The sequence below is a fragment of the Equus quagga genome, chromosome 11 (assembly GCF_021613505.1).
Source record: "Equus quagga isolate Etosha38 chromosome 11, UCLA_HA_Equagga_1.0, whole genome shotgun sequence".
NCBI classification, from domain to species: domain Eukaryota; kingdom Metazoa; phylum Chordata; class Mammalia; order Perissodactyla; family Equidae; genus Equus; species Equus quagga.
The window spans coordinates 64,117,821-64,144,771 of NC_060277.1; the positions used below are offsets into that span (position 1 = coordinate 64,117,821).

The 26,951-nt window shown below is 49.0% G+C and overlaps 1 protein-coding gene across 1 annotated transcript in view; it reads left to right on the top strand.

The window, feature by feature from the left end:
• The window catches only part of LOC124246350 (myosin-13), a 47,689-nt gene extending 26,684 nt beyond the window's left edge, over positions 1-21,005 (top strand). The window contains exons 21-39 of the mRNA XM_046674410.1: positions 1,025-1,267; positions 3,040-3,216; positions 4,262-4,407; positions 4,529-4,619; positions 5,774-6,163; positions 8,275-8,401; positions 8,490-8,608; positions 10,374-10,570; positions 10,951-11,134; positions 11,535-11,700; positions 12,348-12,472; positions 13,261-13,569; positions 13,651-13,854; positions 15,869-15,994; positions 16,272-16,442; positions 18,610-18,714; positions 18,810-18,905; positions 20,398-20,532; positions 20,976-21,005. Of these exons, the coding sequence (XP_046530366.1) occupies positions 1,025-1,267; positions 3,040-3,216; positions 4,262-4,407; positions 4,529-4,619; positions 5,774-6,163; positions 8,275-8,401; positions 8,490-8,608; positions 10,374-10,570; positions 10,951-11,134; positions 11,535-11,700; positions 12,348-12,472; positions 13,261-13,569; positions 13,651-13,854; positions 15,869-15,994; positions 16,272-16,442; positions 18,610-18,714; positions 18,810-18,905; positions 20,398-20,532; positions 20,976-20,990 (3,126 nt within the window). The 3' untranslated portion in view covers positions 20,991-21,005. The remainder of the gene's footprint in view (positions 1-1,024; positions 1,268-3,039; positions 3,217-4,261; positions 4,408-4,528; positions 4,620-5,773; positions 6,164-8,274; positions 8,402-8,489; positions 8,609-10,373; positions 10,571-10,950; positions 11,135-11,534; positions 11,701-12,347; positions 12,473-13,260; positions 13,570-13,650; positions 13,855-15,868; positions 15,995-16,271; positions 16,443-18,609; positions 18,715-18,809; positions 18,906-20,397; positions 20,533-20,975) is intronic.
• Positions 21,006-26,951: the final 5,946 nt, after the last annotated feature.

Here is a 26,951-nt window from a genome sequence, read left to right on the forward strand (position 1 = left end):
ACACGGTACATAATATACACAGTGCATAATATATGCAGTTCATATACACAGTACTAGCCGTGTGATCATCTCATTTCACGGAGTTAAGGCATTTATCTTGTGCCTTACATAGAAAGCATTTTCTCTTCCCCGTTCGCTTTCCGGTCAGTATAATGTGGTTGTTAGGAGCACTTCCCCAAGCACAGTGGACTGGAGAACAGGTTCCGGAACCAGATCTCTGGGTTTACATCCTCGATCCTCCATTTGACAGCTGTGTGACCTCGGGCAAGTTGCTTATCCTCTTTGTGCCTCAGTCTTCTCATCTGTAAAACAGGCATAGTAATGGTACCCGCCCCATAGGGCTGCCGGGAGTAGGGGATGAGTCCGTGGGTGTGAAATGCCCAGCATACAGTGCAGGCTGAGTAGACACAGGCTCTCATTCCCTTTTCATCCAAAACTTTGAGATGTGTGTCCAGTTCTTACAGTGCCCTTGTGTGAGAAGATGTCGCCCAGTGAAGTTTAAGAAGTCGCTTGGCCTGTCCTAGCGACTCATTAGAGTCTTCTGGCACATGGATTTATTTATTTACTTATTCTCGTCTATTTTGAATTTTCTGTTCTGTGGCTCAGGGAGGCCGGGCAAGAGGTGGGCAGCACTTTCCTAGTGAAAGTCAAGAGGTAGCAATGTTTTGGAAATATTGTGATAACATAGAGTAGATGACTCATTTTTCCACTGGGGGTGGTAGGAAGCATGAGACGGCCAGGGTTCAAATTTGGCAAATTTGCAGAGGCGTCACGAACTTCATGAATGCCTTGGCTTGAAATTACTTTAGATGAATTTTTACTAAGTGGATGATGTCCTTAGTGGTTAAATATATATATATGGATGATATGTAAGTGTGTGTGTGTGTGTGTGTGCATATATGTGCACATAAGTGTGTGTGTGCATTCCTTGGCTTAGGTCTAGTTAATGGACTTTTGGAGGCCAAGCCCTTCCCTTCTAGGCTGCGTCAAGAGGCCAAGCAAAACAGTGATCTGGTTCTTTCAGGAAACAGAAAACCTGATGGACGCCGAGGAGCGGTGCGAGGGGCTCATCAAAAGCAAGATTCAGCTGGAAGCCAAGGTCAAGGAGCTGAGCGAGAGGCTGGAAGAGGAGGAAGAGGTGAATTCTGAGCTGGTCGCCAAGAAGAGGAACCTGGAAGATAAATGTTCCTCTCTCAAGAGAGACATTGACGACCTGGAGCTGACCCTGACGAAAGTGGAAAAGGAGAAGCATGCCACAGAGAACAAGGTGGGCACACCCCCGGGATCCCCACAGTCTCCAGACCGACCCTGACTCCCACTCCGTAGGGAGGAGCCAGGCGGAGCAGGAGCCCCGCTAACCCAGCCTGGCCTGGAAGTGAGAGGCGGGAGCGAGTCGACAGGTGGTCAGGTCCCAAGGTCTGTCCTCGGCCTCATTATGCACCCTGTAGGCTCCGTTCCTCCCTCCTTCTGCCTGCCTGGATGTGCCACAAACTCCCAGACCCAACCTCCCAGCCTGCCAGCCTCCACAAAGCAAGAGATCCTTGAGAAGGATGGCGTCCACTTCATCTTTGTTTCTCACAGCATTGGGCACAGGAAGAGCAAACCAAAATGCCTCCAGGGGCCAGGCAGATAAAGAGGGAGGCCAGTGGTGGAGGAGGCAGAAGGCTGACAATGGCAAAGATTGGAGGAGGGGGGTACAGGGACCCTCGTGCCTTATTAGTAGAGTATAAACTGATGCAACCTTTGGGAAAGGCGTCCGGAAATACTTAGTCAAATTAAGAATCCACATATCCTTCAACCCAGTGTTTCTGCTCCTGGGTGAATAGACCAGGGAATTCTGCTGGTCCATAAGGGGACATGGACGAGGATGTTTGTGGCAGCGTTGCTTGTGGTGGGGAGAGCTGGAGGCAGTATCAGGGTCTGCACTGGGGAATGGAGAGGTGAGATGTGGAGGATGCACACCAGAGACTTCCACACAGCCATCAGGAGCAACAGGCTCGTGCCCACAGGCAGACAAAACGAATGTAAAAGACCCAGTGCTGAGTTGGGGGGAAAATAAGAAAATGAAATATGCAGCACGATACCATCTATGTAGACTAAAATTACATGCACGCAAAATAGTGAACATTATACAAAAATAAATGAAAAGCACAATACATGATTCATATCATGATGGTTACCAATGAGGTGGAGTCAGGGATGAGGTTGGCCAGGTGTGAGATGACTCAGAGTCAGTGTCGAATAGACAACTGGGAGTAGTGGAAAGACACGATAGGGAGGGGTGCGGACTGTGGCAAACTGGAGAGCACTTGCCCTGTCCACAAGGGGCAACCATGACTAGCTCCTGGCACTGTTAGCAGGTGGGAATGGCAATCCAGCATTGCCAGAGCTTCCAACTTTCTGTAGGAAGCCAGAAATCCAGATTTTATGTGAAATCTCATTTTCTTCAGTGTTGATGACTTATTTAAAAGTTGTAAAGCACTCTGTGGACTAAAGAAAAGATGTCTGTGGCCAGATTCAGCCTGTGGATCGAGAGTTAGCCGTCTCTGATCTGGAAGAGCGTTGCACATGGAAACAAGTTCGAGCTCCGTGTCTGGTGCCTTGTCCTGCTTCCTGACAACACGGGACACCCATTCTGGATATTCTTGCGTATCTCCTCGTGCCTCTCCTCCCCCTTCCTGCCTCCTTCTAAACCCCCGTCAGCCAACCTAACAGCAAATTCCCATGGATATATCATGGCAAATATAGACTGATGTGTCACCCTTCAGAGGTAGCATATTAGCGTTTAACGGTTGTAACATATAAAGCCCTCTTGAAAGACATAGTCCTAATGGCAGGATTTCGGGCACGGGGATAGGCCAGTGAGGAAGATAAAGAACCGAGAGGCTGCCAATTCCAGGATGATGCAGCCAACACAGTGAGCGCCTGCTGCGGAGGTAGAGAAGCAGTAGCCAAAACGGAAAAAAGAATCAATAGCCTTTGCTGGAAGCTTGTGGTTTACTTGTTTGAACATTTCAGTTGGTGTTGATATTCTCGTAGGTAAAGAATCTTTCTGAGGAAATGACTGCGCTTGAAGGAAATATTTCCAAATTGACCAAAGAGAAGAAATCGCTGCAGGAGGCCCATCAGCAAACCCTGGACGATCTTCAGGTTGAAGAAGACAAAGTCAACGGTCTGATCAAAATAAACGCCAAGCTGGAGCAGCAGACCGATGACGTGAGGATGCTTTACCGCGGGGCTCTCATGGTTATCACTTGTGGAAGCACAGGCAAGACAGGGCCGACATGGGATGCAGAGGTCAAGCGTTCAGCCTCTGGAATGAGAATCCCTGAGTTCAGATCTCAGTCCACTCCAAACACATCTGGAATGCTGGGCGAGCCACTGAACCTCGCGTAGGCTCAGTTTCCACCTTGTGAAACGGGGCTACAACTAGCTCCATCTCGGAGGGTTTCCATGGGAAGCTCAGCACGTACAGAGCGTTCCAGAAAACATTAGCTGCTAGCGTCATCATCCTTGTTATTATCATTATCAGCATCCACTTGTCGGTCCTTTGGGTTCCAGCAGCTCTAAACCTGTTCTGACATTGTTCAAAACGAGTTCCATTTGTGGCCGTGAAAATTTCCATTGGTCCCCCAGCACTTTCTTGACCTAAGAGCCAGCTTTGAAGTTTTCAGGTTTTCCAGTTTATGGCTAGAACTTTTCCAGATCTCTAATTTTTCTGAGGCCAGAGCAGGTGTCCTCCTCCCCCAGCCCCTTTCCACTGCACCCACACAAATGCCCACACACACACACACACACATACACACATTACACACACACACACAAATTCTTTGCCTGAATCTCCCCACGGTTGCATGGTGTAAGTGGGGGAGGAGTGATGGTGAGCAGTCCGGACCTTCACAGGCACAGGTGCAGCAGTGCCCGTCCATACAAGCCCCATTTGTTCCTGTCTGGGCAAGAGCATGCACCTGCAGGCACCATGTTTCTACTGGGAACGTGGCCTGAGACAGGCCAAGTGGGAATCAACTGAAAGAGGCACCAGGAGGCCCCTGGGGTAACCAGCCCTCTCGGGTAGCCTTTGCTGGAGGAGGAGGGAGTGGGGAGACAGGGGAAAAGCTTGCTCCCTCTTGGGGCCAGAGGAAGGCAGCCACACCCTACGGGACCCAAGGAGGCCCCAGGCTGTGTGTGGCTGCACTAGCTGAAGGGACAAGCTCATTTTCCCAGAAGGTTCTCAACCTTCCCACCCACCGTGTCTTCCCAGCTGGAGGGCTGCTTAGAGCAGGAGAAGAAACTGCGGGCCGACCTGGAGAGAGTGAGGAGGAAGCTGGAAGGAGACCTGAAAATGTGCCACGAATCCATTATGGATCTAGAAAATGACAAGCAGCAAGCAGAGGAGAAATTGAAGAAGTAGATATTGCATTTTTGTTTGCATTTTCACTCATGTTTGAGCCTGAAAGCCAACTTTCCCCTTTAAAACGCTTGTATTTCATCTTATTTTAAATATATATATATATATGTATATTTGCAGGAAGGAGTTTGAAATCAGTCAGTTACAAACCAAGATTGACGACGAGCAGGTCCTCAGTTTGCAGTTACAGAAGAAGATTAAAGAACTGCAGGTAAGGGCGTCAACCCTCCCATCCCGAAAACCGCTTCACAAGTGTCCTTCCGTGCTCCTCCCCTGTGTTTCTTCAGCTGCTTCTCTTCCTCCCCTCGGAGCTGGAGAGAACATCCTGTCCTGCTCTTTATTTTTTGAAATGATATTTTAATTTTCTAAGTAGCACATAAATAGACGTCCTTGAAAATAATTAAAATGTTGCCAATAAGGCTAAACATTGCTGATAAGGATGCTTTGGCCGCCACCCGTAAGCCCAGTGACCTCGCCGTCTTCTCAGAAGTGACCACCAGTTTCAGGTGGACGTGCCTCCTTCTGGATCTTTGGCTATGGATTTATGTACACATTTAAGACCCCTCAAAAATATACAGGATAGGGGCCAGCCCCATGGCCCAGTGGTTAAGTTCTCGCGCTCTGCTTCGGTTGCCCGGGGTTTCGCTGGTTCGGATCCTGGGCACGGACATGGCACTGCTCATCAGGCCATGCTGATGTGGCGTCCCACATAGCACAACCAGAGGCACTCACAACTAGGATATAAAACTATGTACTGGGGGGATTTGGGGAGAAAAAGCAGAAAAACAAAAAAAAGAAGATTGGCAATGGTTGTTAGCTCAGGTGTCAATCTTTAAAAATATATATATAAGACATATATATATACACACACATATATATGTATATGTATATACATAAAAATATAAAGGAATAAGAACATAAAATATATATAATGTACACATAAAATATATGTATATGTATATCTATACAGAAATATATAAGATATAAACACATAAAAATATATACATAAAATATAAAGGAACAAGAACTATTTAATCCTTTATATTTTTCGGCCTAAATATTATCATACTGAGACGATCATTCTGCAGCTTGCTCCCTTCACACAGCAGTGCATTCTGCAGAGCTGTCCATGGTAGAGGTGGGTGGCCATCTGGCTGCTTCATGGACCCTGGAGCATGGCGCCAACGCAGCTGACTTGACCATTCCCTTGTTGATGCACATTGAGATTGTTGCCAAGTTTTTTTCACTAATTTAATGGGACAGTATATTCTTTACTTTATCGTGCCTACTCCCAACCCTCACCACCCACCCCTCCCAGAGTGGGCTGCTGTCCCCACAACATTCCTGATACGGTGACACTTTCAGGCCCGCACAGAAGAGCTGGAGGAAGAGATTGAAGCAGAACACACTCTCAGAGGCAAGATTGAGAAGCAGCGCTCGGATCTGGCCAGAGAACTGGAGGAGATCAGCGAGCGGCTGGAAGAAGCCAGTGGGGCGACTTCAGCCCAGATTGAGATGAACAAGAAGCGGGAGGCTGAGTTCCAGAAACTCCGCAGGGACCTGGAGGAGGCCACCCTGCAGCATGAAGCCACCACTGCCGCTCTGCGGAAGAAGCACGCGGACAGTGTGGCTGAGCTCGGGGAGCAGATAGACAACCTGCAGAGGGTCAAGCAGAAACTGGAGCAGGAGAAGAGCGAGCTGAAGATGGAGATCGATGACATGGCCAGCAACGTGGAGACTGTCTCCAAGTCGAAGGTACCTGCCCCTTCTGCTTTTGGCAAATGCAAGGCGAAAATATCTGGCTGCCCAGGGCGCTTGTGTAATTCAGTACCCCAAACTCCCTGCGTGTTCTAAACTGAAACCCTCTCCCCCACTTCTGCCTGCTCCCAATCCCCCAAATTCATTCAAGTCAGTCAAGCTTGATCCAATGATATGCTACGACTCAAGGTCTCATCAGCCTTCCAGAACCTTTCAGAAAGCTTCTGATCCATCTGGCATTTTCTAGAACTAAACCTGTGGATGGATCACACCACGGGGCCTTGCTGGGTGTGGTTTTCTACAAGTCTCTGTCTTAGCCCATACTATTAGTCCCTGGGAGGCACAACCACCGTGAGGATATGCATGAGAGCTGGGGTGGATCCAGGTGTGGTGGCACTCGAAGCATATAAAACTCGGGAGGGCTCTTAAAGAAAGTATACGCAAAATTGTGAATGCAAAATTAAGCAGGTAAATAAGTATTTATTTAGAATGAGAAAAATAAGTCACAAATTACTGGCGCCTTGGACACTCAGGTCCCTGTCTTCTGAGACCTCTTTAGCCATTTTTCAGAAATGCTTACCTAGAAATATATTCTGCTTGCAACCCTCTTCTGCTCCCGACCTGGACCCTTCTACAGCAACCTGCACACTCTGGGGCCCATGCAAATGAGGGCCCTGAAGCTTAGATTTCACCAGCTTTGTGGTAAACCACCTCTGCGTGTGACTTCAAAGCAAAGGTGTCCTCAGAGCACGACCGCGTGCTCCTGGATTCAAGAGTGGCCCTCCCTCCAGGGAGCTCAGAGCTGTACTTGTGGCTGCTGAGCTGGGCTGGAAGCAGTGACCCCAGAGAGGGAGCCGTGGGCCTCGGGCAGAGGGTGCCCAGAAGGTCAGGCTGTCTGTGGAGAAAAGGAGTGGGAGATACCGGTCAGAGAATGAAGGTGGTCTCCACGCTGTCCCTTGCTGTCCTTGTGTGGGTCCAGTCTGGGTCCACACAGCTGTGCTTTCTCTTGATTTCTTCCTCACTCCCTGACGGCAACTCCTTTCTCTCTCCTTCCTGCTTCCCCATTTTTCTGCCTGTCTTGGTTTTTTTCCTTTCTCTGAGAAGTTGTGTCTGTATGTATATTCTGTAGCCCCCCTCCCCATTCTCTCTCTCTCCCTCCCTCTGCTACCCTCTCTCTCCCCTGTAGCAAGCCAGGCTAGATTACAGAGTCGGCTGCGTTAGGAGCGGCTCCAGCAGCACCCACGTGCCGTGCCTATGGCCAGTCCCTCCCTACAACCTCCCTGTCTCCATCATTGCTGTCTGCTCTCTGTTTCCAATTTTAAAACCCAGTAGAAGAAGCATTTTATATTTCTTTACACTTTTTAAGTTGTTGTATCCTTTGCTTTTTCTCCTTCTGAGTCCCCCTCGCTTTTTCAGCTTCCCCAGATTAGATTCTTTTGTGTTCGTATGTCATCTTCTCAAAGATACCCTAAGCCCCTTGAGAACTTCCTTTGGATTTCACATTCCTGCCTCTTCTGCTGCCATCTCGTACTTCACAGTCGAAGGAAAAATATATGCTTGATATATTTATTTTATATTATATGAGGTGGAGGAGGAGGAGGGAAGAATTCTACAACACATGCAAGGTTTTAAACACATTTCACAAAAATACAGGCTGACCAGAAGCCGAGGATGAGAACCCCTCCACGCTGCCTCCACTGTAGGGAACCGTTTATATAATTAAATGAACTGCTCAACAGTGTCACCTGAATATATTGCTTGCAAACAGACACATCCAAGACAATATTATGCACATGGCAATAAAATTGCTTATGTTACAAGAAGATCCCGGGTTTCTTTGAGTGGCATCTTCTCAAAGGTTTGTTTACAAATCATTAAGTACTTATCTACCAAAAGCTGATTTTCAAGCTATTGGTGATTAAGCAGCAATACAAATAAAAGTGAAACAAATGTGAAATGATTATGACCTTTTAAACTGACTTTATGTGTTCTGTCTTTGTATTTTTGTTTTACCTGACAAGAAGCTAAACCGTCAGATTGTCAGTTCAATATTGAGCACCAGGAATCCATTTTTCCCATTCATGTTGATTCTTTTTTTTTTTTAAAAGAGTAACATAGAAAGAATGTGCCGAACTGTGGAAGACCAATTTAATGAAATCAAAGCCAAGGATGACCAACAGACACAGTTAATCCATGATCTGAACATGCAGAAGGCAAGACTGCAGACCCAAAATGGTGAGGATGAGCAGGGCGCTGTGGTCCAGCTGGGCCGTGGGAGAGGATGCTCAGCGGCACTGACACGGGGGCCGCATCTGTTTGGTAGGGGAGCTGAGCCACCAAATGGAGGAGAAGGAGTCTCTGATCTCACAGCTGACCAAGAGCAAGCAGGCCCTGACCCAGCAGCTGGAGGATCTTAAGAGGCAACTGGAAGAAGAAACCAAGGTGAGGATGCCTCTTTTTGGAATGGCAGAGTTAGAAAGAACCCAAGAAGCCACGAAGCTGGTTGGAGGCAGAGCTACATCGCCAAGTCTGGTGCTTCTTCTCTCTGCCTTGTAGTATGGTAGGAACCCGTTCTTTGAGGTTAGAGGACCTTGGCATTGGGTTTCCCTCCTTAGAACTAGAAAACTGTAAGGGTGGTCCATCCTCTGGGCTCTTCTGGCCCCACAGGGTGGTCTGATAAAATCCGCTCTCCAACCAGGGCCATCCCCTCCATGTCACTGCACTAGCTGGACCATCTCTGCCTCTGTGTTCCTTTACTCTGCCCCGCAGTGCATCCAGGTTGCTTGAAATGCCCTCCTCTTTCTTCTACATCACACTTTGTGTATTACCTGCTACAACACCTGATTTTAAGCTCCTCTTCTCCAAAAAGACTGCATGGTTTTAGAGGCACCCTTGGGACATTTGTGTAAACACAAACACCATCATCATCGTGTTCTTGACGTCAATGTCCAGATGCGCATGTTTGTAATGCCTGCCTCCCCACTGATCTGTAACCTCCTGGAGGGCAAGAGGAATTTTTCCCCACTGTCATAGTAAACAGCAGGAACAGCGCACAGTAGAACAGTGCACACAGTAGATGCTTAGTAAATGCTGCCGATGTGTGTTCAAGTATTAGAATAGGAATCCAGGCATTGGCAAAACTGTGTAAATGTAATTCTGAGGTTGCCACGCACCAGCTAAGACTTGTAAGGAAATCTTTTGGAATTCTCACAAAATCCATCTGCCTCTTCCAAAAAAGAACAAGCACTATGTTTGCCTCCATCTTTCTAGTGCACGGTAAGGCTCTTTGGTGGACCGAGGGGGCGCGGGGAGTGGCGAGAATCAGAGTCTGGATGAGCAGTGAGAAGGTCCATCCCAGGAGCGAGGCCAGGATTCAGTAGCAGCGAAGTTTTCCTTCCTGGGCAAAGTTTTGCTGTTTATTTGTGTTTGAAAAGAATGAAAATGTACCAATGTACATCATCTGTACTGATGTACAGATGACTGCGTTGCGTCAACAGAACTCTTTCTTTGATGTGACCGTCATGATGAGAGCTGAACTGTCCTCCTAACCAGACGGGAGGGAGTCATGGAGGCCTCTGGCGTGTCCTTCCCTGCTCAGGAAGAGGAGGCAGAGCCACGGAGATGGTGCAGCTTGAATCAGAGCTCCCCGGTGTGGGCACACAGCCCCCTGGTGACCCCAAAAGATGCTTTTAGGTTTTTCATGGTCACAGCATTTCATAACATTGCACCTAGCAGGGAGAAAATTCTTCCCTTTCTAATTCTGCCTCAATTCTTCTGATTCCATCAAGGAAGAGGTCTCACTTTGGATGAGTCTCTCCAGCACATGCTTATGTTCCTTATTAAGCAATAGAGAGTAGGCCTCAGGCACAGAGCACAGCAGCCGAGTGCCTACCTGGAAGGTGATAACGTTGCTTTATTTCCATTGCGTTTGTTCTTATGTTTACCTTCTATTTATGGCAAACGTTAATGGTTTTCCAGTTACTGTAGTATAGTCATTTACTTTTTAAATAAATATATCTGAATATAATAAACGAGCCAACTTTTTAAAAATTCAGTAAATAAAACAGGCAATACGCTAGTAGAGAAAAATTTGTGAAGACAGCATGGAAACGATTCAAGCTGGGAAACGCCAGTTTAAATGAAAATACCTTAACTTGGAAAATGGCCAAAGGTTTTTTGCGATTTGGTCACCACTGTAATTCGGCAGGCCAAGAACGCCCTGGCCCACGCCCTGCAGTCCTCCCGCCACGACTGTGACCTGCTGCGGGAACAGTACGAGGAGGAGCAGGAAGGCAAGGCCGAGCTGCAGAGGGCGCTGTCCAAGGCCAACAGCGAGGTTGCCCAGTGGAGGACCAAGTACGAGACGGACGCCATCCAGTGCATGGAGGAGCTGGAGGAGGCCAAGTATGGGCTCACAGGTTACTGTAGGAGAGGTGACCCTAAGACGCAAGTGAAGGGACAGAGAGTTCTTCCCACCTTGGGATAATCTCTCTTCCTACCCAGGCCTTCGAGCTTTCTTAAGTTTTCAGATAGGGTCTCTCTGTCCCTGCCTTGGAACTGTCCATTCCACCTGCTTCCCTTGGTGCTTCCTTGGTGACCTGCTTTGCCACCAAGAATTTTGGGACTCTCCAGGTGATTCTTAGATCCCGTCCATTCGTGAAACTCTAGATCTGGGTCTTCTCAAGTGCCAGTCCCATATAGACTCCTCGTTTCTCTTTAGATTTGACAGTTACTTCTAAAATAGTCTACCTTTGCCAACAATAGAAAAGGTCTGGTTCTCTTAGGAAGAAACTGGCCCAGAGGCTCCAGGAGGCCGAGGAAAACACAGAGGCGGTGAGCTCCAAGTGTGCTTCCTTGGAGAAAACCAAGCAGAGGCTCCAGGGAGAAGTGGATGACCTCATGCTGGATCTGGAACGGGCCCACACCGCCTGTGCCACCCTGGACAAGAAGCAGAGGAACTTCGATAAGGTCCGTCCCAAGCTCTTGATAGCAGTGATGAAAGCCACAGCCTTTCAGGCCTGGATGTGTGAGATGCACACACATTCCGGGAGGCCCGCAGCGGGAGCATCAAGGCCCAGTTTGGGAGAGGGGTGGGATTTGCAGTGTCTCTTTAATTTTGTGCTGCTCCCTCCAAAGGGAACTTTATTTTTACTTAAAGCTAATTCAGATGACTCTGAGATCAAAATGTGTTTTTAAGAATGCGGCAGATCACCCGAAGTGCTATTGTGATCTAGAGTGCGGCCCACCCTGTGTCTTTGGTCCCTAAGGATGGATGGGTAACCTTGGCGTTGCTGACAGCCCTGGTTACATGGACTCTTCAAGTCCCTGGGCCGTTTCTGCTTCTCACATGTCCCTTTTCATCTTCTAGGTCCTTGCAGACTGGAAGCAAAAGCTGGATGAGAGCAAAGCAGAGTTGGAAGCTTCTCAGAAAGAGTCCAGGTCACTTAGTACTGAACTCTTCAAGATGAGGAATGCCTACGAGGAGGTGATGGATCAGCTAGAGACGCTGAGGCGGGAGAATAAAAATCTGCAAGGTGAGCTCTCCCCACCACAGGCGTGTAATGGTCCCCTGCTCTTCCTGCCACCTCTCCCCGACTTGGCCACAGCCGCCTCCAAACGTGGCCTCCTTCCTACTGCCCACAAAATGCTCGCATTTACTCATTGACTCAGTTGACGTCCTGATGTGGGACATAGTGGCAGCTACATCATGTCCTTGAGGGCGGAGGGTACAGTGGGCTGCTAAGCTGTCCGCTCTGTGAGAGAACAAGATCTTCCACGGATTCTGTCTCCACATGGCTTCGTGTCCTCGGGCATGTCACTAAATCCCTTAGGACCTCAAACTCCTGACCAACAAAATGAGACCCGTCCAATGTGCCTTAAAGCCCCTTCTAGTTCCAAAAGACTACGATTCTATGGATTTTTGCCCACCAGTCTCCCCTCTGGTCCACTCTGTGACCATCCGTATCCTCTGTGAGGTTTTAGGGCTGTCCAGAGTTCTTGTTGCTGTTCTCTCTGCATAGTTCAGGTGAGGTGACATGCCTGTACCTTGCCAACACCTCCCCCAAAGGGCTCTACCGCATTCTCTTTGATATAAATATTGTGCATGAACCGCCAGTCCCCAATGCCTGTGCTGCCAACCGGAGCCTGTTGCAACAGCCTAAATTGAGCGTGTCCTTTGCAGAAGAGATTTCTGACCTAACTGAGCAGATTGCAGAGACCAGCAAGAATCTTCAGGAGATGGAAAAGAGCAAGAAACAAGTGGAACAAGAGAAGTCAGACCTCCAGGCTGCCCTGGAGGAGGCGGAGGCAAGTGTCTGGGATCCGACACGGGGGAGCTCAGAAGGATGGGACACTGAAGGAGGGCAATTCGACCGCCCCTTTGGGCGCTTCCTGCCAGGAGGAGCTGAGGCTCCACTGGGGAAGAACATCCAGCCATCCCTGGGGAAACAGCCGGGCCCCGCTGCTTCACCTCCTGGGTGTCCGCTAGTCCATCGTATTTCTCCTTTGGAAAATAAAAAAATTTATTCATTATGCCCTCAATATCTTCCTCTCAAGAAGCGAGAAATCAATCACCAAACATCGTGAGAGCCGGCTCAGAATCCCTCCGTTTTGACAGAGAGTTGCCCACGATCGTCTCTGGCTATTGGGAAATCTGTAGGATCGAAGTAGTGCAGGGTCCTGATGTAATAATCAGCGGTGGCCAGTGCAGGGCGGATGGTCGAGATGTTTCTGTGGATATCTCCATAACACAGGATAATGAGAGATCAGTTGCTCTGTCATTTCAGAGAATGGATTGGCTCCTGACTTATGGTCATTATTAAAATAGACACCCAATAAAATTTTTACTAATTCAAAAAGATGCTCTGTCTCCCCGAGACATAAGATTGTTTGTTAATGACAAATACAAAGTTTCAGTTCCAGCTTCATTACTAGTAGGGACATTTGGGAGCAAATCGTTTGACCTTTTTGAGTGTTGTTCTACTCATCCGTAACGTGGGTATGATAATACCCATTTTATCTTAATGGGGATAAAAATACTCATTCAAGAATATGGCTGCCCACGGCACTCCCAATCACTGCTTTGCTTTTATCAGGGTTCCTTGGAACACGAGGAGAGCAAGATTTTGCGTGTCCAACTAGAGTTGAGCCAGGTGAAATCCGAGCTTGACCGCAAGGTCATCGAGAAGGATGAAGAAATCGAGCAACTTAAAAGAAACAGTCAGCGGGCCGCAGAGGCCACGCAGAGCATGCTGGATGCTGAGATCCGGAGCCGGAATGACGCCCAGAGGCTGAAGAAGAAGATGGAGGGAGATCTCAACGAGATGGAGATTCAGCTGGGCCATTCCATCCGCCAGGCGGGAGAAACCCAGAAACACCTGCGCACAGTCCAGGGCCAGCTCAAGGTGAGCGGGCGGCCTGTGCTGGACCTGGCCTGGCCCTCAGCCTGCCCTGGGCTCTGGCCTCACTCCTGGTTTCCCCTGAAGGATTCCCAGCTGCACCTGGATGACGCCCTGAGGAGCAACGAGGACCTCAAGGAGCAGCTGGCCATCATGGAGCGCAGGAATGGCCTCTTGCTGGAGGAGCTGGAGGAAATGAAGGTGGCCCTGGAGCAGACAGAGAGGACCCGCAGGCTGTCGGAACAGGAGCTGCTGGATGCCAGCGACCGCGTGCAGCTCCTGCACTCCCAGGTGCGCCCATCCTCCTCCACTCAGGGTCCACCCTGGGGGCAGGATGGACGCCGCGAAGTGGAAAGGAGCACCCGCCGTTCCTCCCAGACTAGTGGTCAAGACCAAGTTTCGTTAAGCTTAGTTCTTGGAATAACTTTGACTCCAGCTGGACAGATTTCTGAGCTTTCTTTTATCTGAAGAAGGAAGGTCATGCATGTTGTGGGGAAATCAGAGCGAGGAAGGATAAATTTATTACATAAAGGGGCTGAAGAAGTCTTCACAGAGGAAGTAACATCTAAGCCGCAATCTTAGAATTAGGATTGTTTTTGAAATAATTATTTTGATTATTTTTATGAAAGATTTTTAAAATTCCTTGTTATAAAAAAATCGAGAATAAGGGGCCAACCCAGTCGTGTAGTGGTTGGATTTGGCACACTCCAGCTTCAGCTGCCCTGGTTTGGGGGTTCAGATCCCAGGTGCAGACCTACACCATTCATTGGCCATGCTGTGGCAGCAACCCACATACAGAGTGGCGGAGGATTGGCACAGATGTTGGCTTGTGGTTGGTCTTCCTCAAGAAAAAAAAAAGGAAAAGAAGGGGAAGACTGGCAACAGGTGTTAGCTCAGGGCTGGTCTTCCTCAGCAAAAAAAAAAATAGAGAATACAAATGAACAGAGGAAAAATAACCATATTGTTAACATTTTGAGATCTTTCATTCTAAGCCCTTGTCTGTGTACATAAGTATACTTTTGGAAAAAATGTGATCAATCTTTTTGCAACTTATTTTCATTTTAAAAATGTATCATGAACATATTTCTACATCTTTAAATAGTCTTCTTGAATTTTTTTTCTTTTTGAGGAAGATTAGCCCTGAGTTAACATCTGCTGCCAATCCTCCTCTTTTTTGCTGAGAAAGACTGGCACTGAGCTAACATCCATGCCCATCTTCCAATACTTTATATGTGGGACGCCTGCCACAGCATGGCTTGCCAAGCAGTGCATAGGTCTGCACCCAGGATCCAAACCGGCGAACCCTGGGCCGCTGAAGTGGAACATGCAAACTTAACCGCTGCGACACCAGGCCAGCTCCTGAATATTTTTAATGGCAGAAAAGTAGTCCATTATAGTTGTGTATTACAGTACTTTCATTTAATCAATCCTCTGTGTTGGATACTTTAAAGTGATTTCAATAAAATTTTTTACTATTAGGAAGATTGCTATGATGAGCTTCTTCATAACTAAATTTTCATATATATCTACTATTATTAATGTTCCTAGAAGTTAATACATTCCTAGAAACAATATTTCACAGTCAAAACAATGAAGACATGTGCAGTATATTGTTAATTGATTGTTAACAAGGTTGTCCCAATTTTCATTCCCATTGGGAAAATATGTAAGAGCTCTTTCCTATAAATTGTCAAGACCCTAGCTATTATTTTTTTAATTGTCACCAATTTTATTGTTGAAAAATACGTCATTTTTTAAATTCTTGCTTCTTTGGTTACTAATGAGGTGAAACGTTTCATCATATTTCTTGGCCATTTGTATTTCTTCTGATGTGTTTTACCTGTTTGTACTTTTTGCCCTTTTTTCTTATTTGCATGATTTGCCTTTTTTAAATGTTAAGGAAGGAAATATTTTTTCAGCAATATACATTGCAAATGTCTCCCAGTTTGTCATCACCCTTTCAATTCTATTTATGGCATATTTTGATCATGAGAATTATTTTTTACTTTATATGGTTATGTCTATCAATCATTTCCTTGTTCCAGCGCCTTTTATTGAACAATCTATCCTTCCTCAAATATTTGAAAGTCTACCTTTATCACTCACTCAGCTCTTTTATGTACAATTCCTGGGTCTGTTTCAGGACTTTCTGTTGGATCAAGAATGAAACAGTGTCTAGCAAATCCCCACATGAAAAATAAGAAATAGATCATGATTTATTTCCTTCCCCACCCAACTCTCTCCCTTCCAGTTGTTTTAAGTGTCCAAATATAACCTATACCTTGGTGTCTCATTTTTCTTGTAGAACACGAGCCTGATAAATACGAAGAAAAAACTGGAAGCTGACATAGCCCAGTGCCAGGCGGAGATGGAGAACTCTATCCAGGAATCCAGGAATGCGGAGGAGAAGGCCAAGAAGGCCATCACAGATGTGAGCTCTGTTCTTCCTTTTCAGAGATGGTGTTTGGAGATAAGAAAGGGGCTTCTAAGCTAGAGCATGGCAAGTAGATTTCATCTCCTTACCGCCTACAGTCAGTTAGTCATGGCTTCTTGGAAAAACGGAATGAGATGGAGTCTCAGGAGACGCAATGTGCTATGGATAGTCAGTGATGGCTGAGTGAGGGAGGCACATGTCAGCATGCATCTTCCCTATGCTCCAGGTAGGGATGGGTGGATGGCCCACTGATATTTCCTGTGAACTTAACCAGGCGGCCATGATGGCTGAGGAGCTGAAGAAGGAGCAGGACACCAGCGCCCACCTGGAGCGGATGAAGAAGAACCTGGAGCAGACGGTGAAGGACCTGCAGCAGCGTCTGGATGAGGCCGAGCAGCTGGCCCTGAAGGGTGGGAAGAAGCAGATCCAGAAACTGGAGAACCGGGTAGAGTGGCTTGAGACAACTCTCATCCTCAAAGTGACACCGGTTCAGCCACTACAGGCAGAACCACAATCCGGAAATTTAGCTTGTGGGAAAGTGACCACTGATTGAGTTGACTGCAAATTTAGTTTGAGGACTACTTGCAAAACTCTCTGTGAGCCAAATTTCCCGCCTATTTCTCCTTCACGGGTTCCTCTCCCCCAATGAGCACAAATCCATTTTAGAATGCTTTTGCCTCAATAACTGTAGTGTAATGACATTTTTAAATGTTCACATTCTGTTTTTTACACAGATTCAGATCTACATAAATGGGGTAAATGTACTTTACAGTCATAAAATTCCACATTTTGGTGTAATTTACATTTTGAACCAAATTCCACTTTGATAAACAATGGCCCATCCTACATAAAATCTGTATTCTCCGTTATCTCCCCACTCCCAGGTCTCACTCCCTTCCCAGATTTCCTAACCACGATCTGCAGTGTTGGTCTGTTTCTCACCCCATCCTGAACGGGGTGATTGGCGCTTCCTCCAGGCTAATGCGCCAGGGAGTTCAATGCCCCGCACGGGACAGTCCTGCTTTTTGTTTATCTGGAACATATTTTGCACTTGGTTAGTTCCTTTGCTGATTGCTCCCTTTGTTTCCTGTACCCTTGCTTTTCCCTTAGACCTGGGATAGTTTATTTCATTTCTTTTCAAAATGGGCTCCGCTACCAGTTGACATTTTAGAGAAGGGCTGCGCGGAGGAGGTTGTTAGAACGTCTCTGTTGTCCCTGGATGAGAGGAAATGAGAGTGGGAGGCAAAGAGGATGAGGAGCAGGCAAAGAGAAGGAAGCAACTTCCCCCAGCAGAAAAGCCCCAAAATGCAGTCATTCTTTATGCCAGCCTCTAAGGATGTGGTCACCCACATTTGTACACTTTAAATGTGAAAGGATTTTCTGGCTAAGATCTACTAGGCCATGGACACGTGAATAACAAAAGTAAATGTCAGGGAAGACAGAGCTTCCCAAAAATTTCTTTAAGTGCTTATGTTTAATTATTCCCAGTCCTGTTCCATTAAAATGAGCTTGAGCCTGTCCTCCTCCTGGATCCCTCCATCATGGGAGAGATTAGATCCTTGCCACCCTCTATGATTCTCTGATTCCTCTCCCCCTCGCATGGTAAGGCACCTTGACTGCACCGATTTCCAGCTGCCCGCTTGTCTTAGTTCCGTAGACCTTACAGAGGCCTTGAGCGCATTCCCAGGGGAACAAATGTTTTGTAGAACCTGGTGGGAGACAGCTTCCCAGCCCCCAGACGGTAGGGATGGGAGGTGGGATCTTTGTGGGAGCAGCGCCCAGAGTCAGCCTATTCCACTGGTAAATTTCAGGGTTTCTAGTGAGCCTACAAGGCCAAAGTCACCTACTCTCCACAGCCACTGGGATTCCCAGTGGCCAGCCACCACCCCTGCTGCTTGGCTCTCTCTGGATTGTAGAGTTGGGTCACAGTTGGTGACCTGCATTCTCGATGGCTGTCCTCTCACCTCAAGACTTCAGGAAAGGCATAAGAAGCTATGGAATTAACAACGCCTGTGTAGCTCTTTATCATTTAAAAAATACCTTCACGTACTCTGTCTAATTAGAGCCCCACATTTGAGGTAGGTTGGGCAGGAATTATAACCTCCATCCTAAATACACAGAGACTCACAGAGATGGCAGCTGACTTGCTGATCAATCAATCAGCTGAACCTGGGGCTTGAACATGCCTTTGACTATTCCTGGCCCAGGTTCTCTCCATGACCCCTGCTGCCTTACTTAACCAGGAATCAGGGCCACCATGAAGGGCCATGCAGGTTTTGCCTACAGGAACAAGTCAGGTCTGAAGCACGGTCTTCGCCAAACTGTGTGACCCCAGGAAGGGGTATCTTTCGCAAAGTCCAGCCCAGTAGCCAAGCTGTGTGCACCTGGGCGTGCCTCTGCCCAAAGAGGGCATCTTATTCTCATTTGCACAAAGCTACTGCAGGGACTAGTGCTGGCCTTATGAACAAACTTTGGTTCTTGAGCCCTAGGAGGAGACACATTTGCAAAATATGGTTAGAGGATCTTGAGTTCACCCTGCAATGACTAACACACAAGTCCATCAGAGAGGCCCGGGGACCCGACCTGAACCTGTGTTCTCTTTGCCTCACCAGGTGCGCGAGTTGGAGAATGAGCTAGACGCTGAGCAGAAGAGGGGAGCTGAAGCTCTAAAGGGGGCCCACAAATACGAACGAAAAGTCAAGGAAATGACTTACCAGGTAGAGGTCTCAGAAACCTCCCCAAGCGCTTTGCTGCTCAGACCCCATCGGAAGCCACAATGGGTTTGGGCCCTGCACGGGTGCTGTGTTTGCAGGCCGAGGAGGACCGCAAGAACATCCTCCGGCTTCAGGACCTGGTGGACAAGCTGCAGGCCAAAGTGAAGGCTTACAAGAGGCAGGCTGAGGAGGCCGTGAGTGCGGGGGTCCCCGGGATCCCACACTGGCCTGGCTGTCCCCAGCTCTGAGCGGGAGTGCGTTCCTGTTTCCTAGAGTTCCCAGGGCCTGAGTTTGCATTTGCAGGCTGTAAACACAGGGCCGCCTCTCCTCCTCCCGGCCCTGGTCTGCCTTAAACAAACCTGTCCCCTCCATCTCCTCTGGGCCTCGTGCATCACCCCACGCGGCCCAGCCCCCTCTGTCCCCACCCTCTGCCGCAGCCCGCTCACTTTATCCTACCTCCCCAGCCCAGGGCGTCTTAGCCCACCCTGCCGGCCTCGCTTCGCCCTGACTCCCTAACCACTTCAGCCCACCCCACCAGCCCTGACAGCCCCTGTGACCTGGCCCGAGGCCCCTCATCCTAATTCACATCATCCGACCTCGCCCCCCTCCCTGGTCTCCACCACCTCGTCCTTCCCGGGCCCTCCCTGACTCCCACTGGAGTCCATCCTTTTCCATCTGCCCTTGGTCAAATAGGTGAAACCAACAGGAAGGAAATGGAGTGGGCTGAAACTGGTGTTTTCCAGAGTATCTTCTGGGGATGCTGGGTCTGAGGAATATTAATAGCAGGAAGCGGGGTTGAGGTGGGTTGGGGGGCGCACTTTTTCTTTATAGAAAAGAAATCATTTTGGAAACTCTGGGGTAAACAAAGTCGAACTCGTTGTTTTACTTCAAGGACTCCTCAGATTTTGTAGGTAAAATGTAATTGACTCTTTGAAGGGGAAGAGGCGTTCTAGAATGTAGCATGTCCCACCCTTAATGGACCTGGGAACCTTTTTATCATATGCAGAGTATCACACATGACTAGGATTCTGAGGAACAAAACTAGGGGGACCCTGCCCTGGAGAAATGACTGAGCACATGGCTTCTCCCCTTGTCCTCTTTCCTGCCTGCCCAGGAGGCTGTTGGTTCCCTCCTGACCTCAGGGACACAGATTGCAACTGGGTAAATGCGGGGAGGGATTCATGCCCATTGCATTGGGGCAGTCACAGCAGGACTGGCCAGCCTGGAGGGTGCCCAGCAGGCCACCTTTGTCAGGAACCCTTGGTTCACACTCAAATAGACCTGCCAGATGGCCTGGCCACAGACAGGATGCTGAGAGTAGGCACAGGGCGAGGAGGACTTGGGCCGTTGGTCTCTGACAGCTCTGGGTGCCTTGGGAGGACTCCGGAGGTGGGTCTCCTCCAGAGAGCTCCAGTGGGAGAGACGGCATAGAGGAGGGGTGCAGGGAAACATGAGCGGGCACCTAGGTGGGCAGCAGCACCCACAAGGTGATCCGGGCAGTATACAGGGTCAGGAGCTGGGGGCATCGTCCTCACCCCAGAGAGCTCAGCTTTCCTTCCTCTGCCAGCAGGGAATCTGGGGCCCAGCTCTCCTGGTTCCCCGGGTCCCCAAAGGCCTTCAGGAACTGAGGGCCTCAGCCAGAGTGAGGGACTCCTCAGCCTCCTACCCGCTCCGTCTCCCATTCAGGAGGAGCAGGCCAACACGCAACTGTCCAGGTGCCGGAGGGTCCAGCACGAGCTGGAGGAGGCCGAGGAGAGGGCCGACATCGCCGAGTCCCAGGTCAACAAGCTGCGGGCCAAGAGCCGAGACGTGGGGGGCCAGGTGAGAGGAGCCTTCTCCAGAAGTCCTGAGACCCGGGACCAAGGGAGCACTGGGAGGGAGAGTGTGGAGGGTGCCCTCGGTGCCTCTTCCCTGCTTGTGCACTCACAGATGCCACTGCTGTAGCCAGGACCCCGTGCTCCAGCTCGGGGGAGGGAGCAGTGAGGGACCAGGGGCTAGAGACCTTATCATCCCCAACCCTCCCTATTGTGAGAGATGCTGCCCAAGAAGCGCCTGCTTTCCAGGGGACTCGCCCTGTCTCCAGGGGACTCATCTCATCTCCAGGGGCTCAGCTGCTTGGCTCTGACAACGCGCAAAGGGAAATAACGCCATTCCTTGATATTTTCCTGAAGTTCCAGCCTCCCCAGCTGCCCCACTTGAAGACGATGCTCTGCCTCGCCTTCCGTTTGACTCATTTCCTGAGTCTGATTTTTTTCCTCCCACAGAAGATGGAAGAATGAGTCCTTCCCAATGCCCGTTGCCATGGGACACCTTGGGAGAGTGGAAGGAAGAAGTGAGAAATAAATTCTCCTTACTACCTGGACCTCCAGCTCTGCTGTGTTTATTATCGCGGCCCATTCCTCTTCCGTGGGGTGGTTTTTAGATTCTTACCGGCTCCATTGCACATATAAAGGGAGTGAGGATATGAAAGTGGAGCCTCCTTGCCCCGAGTAGAAAAGCTGGAAATCCAACCCATTGCCAGCTAAACCACCAGCTTCCTTAGCGTTTAAAAATAAAGACCGTTTGAGGTGACGGTCGCACTTTTTCTTCCTGGGAAGAAACTCCTAAATTCTTCCAAATTCAGTTCCCCATTTTCTCCCTAAATTTACAGACAGGGAAACTGAGCCCAGAGGGACTAAGCACTCTGACTTAGTTGTCCAGGGCAGGGCGGAGACTAGACCCCCAAGCTCCCAGCACCCCAGGCAGTGCTCTTTGCGCCAAGCAACTCAGCTCTCCCACCCCATCCCTCTTTGGGACTACATATACGCTCCTCTCAGACTCACCCAAAGCTCCCGATGACATCTGAAATGGTAGTGGGGGCTCTCCACCTCATTTCCTCCTGGGAAGACAATGCTTTGGAAGAGAGTGGATAGGGGCTCACCAGTCTTACAAGCCTGGCTCCTCCTTCTGGCTGGGGTCACTCCTTCCACCTGCGTAGTTCCTCCCCACCGTGCTCAGGGCCAAGGGTGAAGGGAGCAGCGGGGCCCGGAGAGCCATTCACATCCAAAGAGCAGGCTGAGGCTGGACCCAGGCACCAAAAAAGAAGCTCCTGCTGGTTTTAGGGCTCGCTCCTGGATCCTAGGATCCTAGGATGCCGCTGCTTCTGATTATGTTGATTTGTTTATCCTGAAGGGGTAGGGATGCAGCAGGATGGAATAAGGATAGGATGAGGAGCCAAGAATAAATTTGAACCTCAGCCTGACCACTTCATAGCAGTAGCTGTGTGGCCTCAGCTGGTCACACATACTCTCTGACTCTGAGTTGCCTTAATGGTCAAATTGACCTGTGTGGCCGGGAGCGTAGGCTTTGGGTTCCAGTAAACTTGGATGGAATCCCGATGCTGTCACACACCAGCCATGTGGTCTTGGGCAAGACTCTCTGAGCCTCATTTTCCTTGTTCTGTAAGGTAGAGATAACAATAAAAGTCATGGTTTTATTGGGACAGATGAAGATTTGGTTGATGGCAAGGGGTGGAGGCTTTCTTTTAGGGTAATAAAGATGTTCTAAAATTGATTGTAGTGATGGATGTATTTGTTGTTAGTGCCGTCAAGTCAATTCTGACTCCTGGTGACCTCATTTACAGCAGAGCGGAACCCTGCCCGGTCTTTCTGCGCCATCCTCTCACCCCCCAGCACTGTATCAGACAATGCTCCGCTGCTACTCACAGGGTGTTCATGGCCAATATTTTCAAGAGTGCGTGGCCAGGTCCTTCTTCCCAGTCTGTCTTAGTCTGGAAGCTCCACTGAAACCTGTCCACCATGGGGGACCCTGCTGGTATTTGAAATACTGATGGCACAGCTTTCGGCATCACAGCAACACACAGCCACCACGGTGTGACAACTGATGGAAGGTGGTGTGGTTCCCTGACTGGGAAATGAGCCCAGGCCGTGGCAGTGAGAGTGCTGAATCTTCACCACTAGACCCCGACATGGATGTGTACCTCTGTGAATATACTAAAAGCCATTGGATTGTATGGTATGTGACCTGTAGCTCAATAAAACCATTAACTGGCAGTCAGTACTGGCTTACTGTGTACCAGGCCTTGAGACAAGCGCACTGTCCTCTAGCATCTTGCATCACCCCTTCTCTCTGGCCTTCTAGGTCCTCCTTTCCATCTCATCACCAGCCCACCCCACGTGCCTTTGACACAGCGGGGTTGGAAGTTGAGGAGAGCTGGAGGCACTGGTGGCGGCAGGAAATGATTCTGAGGTCAGGTGACCTCAGATGTCTGACCTCATCATCATCACCACCCTCACCATGCTCATCATCACATTGTCACCACCACCACCATCATCGTCATTGTTAAACTTTAGGACCGGAAGAGTCTATTAACAATGAGATCTTCAATCTCCTCAATTTTACAGACAAGGAAACTGAGGCCATTCTCAAAGTCCCCAGAGACCAGCCCCTAGTCCAGCCTTCCAGCCTCCCCATGTCACCTCCCCAATAAGAGCGATGACACCATTTCACATACACAGAACAATTTTGTGTTCCTGAGTGTTCACGTGGCCGTTTCCATCTCAGCCTCCAACAAGCCTGCTGGGAGATTGGGCAGGCATCAGCACCCTCGTATCTAGAGGTGCTGCAGACAGGCCAGGGCTCACCAAGTGTCGAGAAGCAGATGAGACGGCCGCTCTTCAGCTCGCCCTACAGCACAGGGGGTTCTCACCATGGTGGGCTTTCCTGCTGTGTGGGCATGTGCTGCAGAGGTCAGAGACCTGGATACCAACCTACCCAGTCCAGTGCTGCCCACCACTCACTAGCTTTGTGATTTGGGACAAGTTACTTCATGACTTTAAGCCTCGGCTTCCTCATGTGTGAAGTGGGGTGTAACAATGTAGGTTACAGGATTGTTGTGAGAAGTAACTAAGAATATGCAGGAAGCACCTCTGTCTAGAGCCTGGCACAGGCTGGCACTCTGGGTACCTGTTATCATGATGGAGAGGGGTGAGACACGGCTCAGGAATATGTGGGGCGTAAGACGGGGGTTCAGACAGACAACACTCTGGGGCTTTGCCTGTGTCGCTAAGGGGCTTCCTCTGATGTGAGGAGTTAATACACCATGCAGTTAGGGGTCCAAAACAATTCCTATGGAATCACTCCTCCCGGCTACCCCAACCAAAGCAGATCTGAGGTCCATCTGCTCAAGCACTCCCCACTTCTCTGGGGCTCCCTAGAATGGAGACACCCCCAAGTGTCTCTGCACTTACCTGGCCCCCCACATCCCAGCTCTGGACCCCCAGATCTCTGAATTAGAATAGAAAGAACATTCCTCTATTCTTCACAGTTAATACCAGTGTCTTATACTACATTGGGATCCTGATTATTGGATGAGGGATGAGGGAATGAATGAGAGTCTTTCATACCTAGACAGCAGGTGTGCCCTGATGAGAGTAAAATAAAGATAAAATTTTTTTTTCAGGAAAAGATATGCCTTGCAATTGCTCTGATTGCTCTGTTGTCAATCGTCCTAATTTTTTTTTTCCTCTGCAAAGTTCCAGTACGTGGTTGTATATTCTAGTTGTAAGTCCTTCTAGTTCTTCTCTGTGAGCCACCACCACAGCATGGCTACTGACAGACGGGTGGTGTGGTTCCACAACCAGGAAACGAACCTGGGCCACCAAAGGAGAGCGTGTCGAACTTTAACCACTAGGCCATGAGAGCTGACTCAATAAAGATAAATATTTTTTATTTTCTTTTCTGAGGCCTGGAAGAAAGAGAAGGAAATAAAGATGAGGGTCCTGTGCTGAGTCTTCTTCCGAGCATCTGCATATCGAATCCCAGCTGGAAGCCAAATTCAAGCCCTCTGGCTCTTTGGTTGGGCACCAGGGCCCCTCTAATTCTCTTGTAATATGAAGAGGGAGGCGGAGGACCTCACCTTGGGTCTCCCACACAGTGAGAGAGTAGAGTGCACAGGACCAAAACTTGGATTCCTGTCCTGGCACATCATACTTTCCAGAAGGCTTTGGGCAAGTCAGGGAATATCTCTGAGCTTCAACATGCAGCTGAATGTCCTGGGACTCCCCACCTACTCCACAGGGCTGTTCAAAGATTCCTATGTGATCCTATGCAAAAGGTGTCCTCAACAACTCAGCACAGGGGCTGGCCCCATGGCCGAGTGGTTAAGTTCGCGCTCTCCACTGCAGGCGGCCCAGTGTTTCGTTGGTTCGAATCCTGGGCACGGACATGGCACTGCTCTTCAAGCCACGCTGAGGCAGCGTCCCACATGCCACAACTAGAAGGACCACAATGAAGAATATACAACTATGTACCGGGGGGCTTTGGGGAGAAAAAGGAAAAAATAAAATCTTAAAAAAAACAATGTAGTACAGCCCAAACTGGAGAGGGCATGTGGCTGCTGTCTTCCTAACAGTAATGAAAAGAATGGTATTTTTATTATTGTTATTGTCATCACCATTACTATTCAGCAGTAAAACCTAGCCACCAAACCTGGACTTTGAGCCCCTTCCAAACAGAGCTTTGCTGCCACCTCCTGGCTGTGGAAAGATACACTTTTCATTATGCAAATAACCTAGAGATTACACTCCTTAAGTCTTGAAATTAGACATTGGAATCAGAGGTGTCCCTTGGAATCATGATCATCTGGTCCAGCTCTCTAATTATGCAAGTGAGAAAATTCAGATTAGTGATAAAATCTGGTAACCCTTCAGAATATAGTGTCAGAGCCAGACACCCAGGTCTCCTGGATCCCGGGCCAGAGTTCCGCCAACTGAGTCTCGGTAAAGGAGGCCCCTGAAGGATCTCGAGATGGAGGACCAGCCAGGCAGAGAGTGGTCCCTGCTGGTGGCCCTGGCAGCAGAGGGTGGGACCATGGACAAGGGTCTGCTCCCCAGACCTCATTCTCCTCATCCCAGGAACGTTTGCCAGGCTAGAAGACACATGTTCGTCCAGGGTGGGAGTCAGTACACCCACACAAACAGCCTCCTGCCCCCAGACCTGAATGTCTCTGAGATGAACATGGCCTGTGGCAGTTCCAAAGGTGAGGCTCCTTTTCCGAGGCCCAAGACAAAGGGTCAGCGTGTCTACTCTGTGGTGAGAAATCCAAAGTCAAGACCTGTGCCATGTGACCCTTCAGACCCCTTCCGCCTTTCTCCAGTACCCCCAAGAAGTTGGCAACAGTTGGCTTCCTTGCTCTCTGGCCTTTGGGTGGGTCCAGCCAATGGGGAGCTGGGATGGAAGAGCAGAAGGAAGGAAAAGAGCAGGGTCCATGGTGTTCATCCCCCATCCCTCCCTGCAGGCAGAAGTCCCACTTCCTGTCAGACTCCCACCCCTCCAGCCCTCTGCCTCCATCTCCGGGCACCGGTCCCCGCAGCCCTGCTTGCACCTTCAGGCCTGGGGAAGGTAACTGAGTCGGGGGATACTGGACCTGGATTCTGCCTTTTGTGTCCCTGTGGTTTCCCGATACTGGCCAACCTTCGTGTGGAGTCTCTTCCTCAAACGCTCCTCACATTCTGGTAAGCTGGAGTGCCATCTGTTTCCCGCTGGAGCCCTGACTGAGCCCTGACTGCCACAGAACCCCGGTCCCGCATGTCTATTTCACCGCTTAGGGAGCGGGACCAGCTGACCATGCAAAGTGAGAGCACTACCTGTCTGCACCGTGCGGACCTCCCCGGGGCATAAAACCCATTCAGATGGCTAATTACACATTGTTTCATTGCCCACGTCAACTTGGCGCAGGCCTGCACCAAAATCAAGCTTTCAGGAGTGCTTCCAGTTCCCCTTTTAAATTTAAATCAGAGCTCACACTCATAGTTCTTGAACCCGTGAAGAAGCGGTCATTCTCTCTAGGATCTAGGTGGAACCAGAGGTGTATCGAAATCAGCTTGTAACAGCTCACAAGAGCCGATTATAAAATTTTCAGGAATTTTGTGAGCTGGTTGTTATACACAGACGGTAATAAAAATTAAATTACATAAACTTACAATGAAATTAATTATATTAAAAACAAAGCTAATAAAAATTCAGAACATAACTTCCTAATTAATTACTACATTGCATTATTATCTATGCTCTTGAGGTTATTTACAACTATCATATCTGTTTGGTGGAAATACTATTGAATGGGATGCTGCGCGCGTCTCTTCCCACCTCCGCATTCAGTGATGTCATGTTGGCAGCTTGAAATTGGCCGTGGTGGAAATATTTACACTACAGAAACTGGCGAACGCTACAAAGCAGGG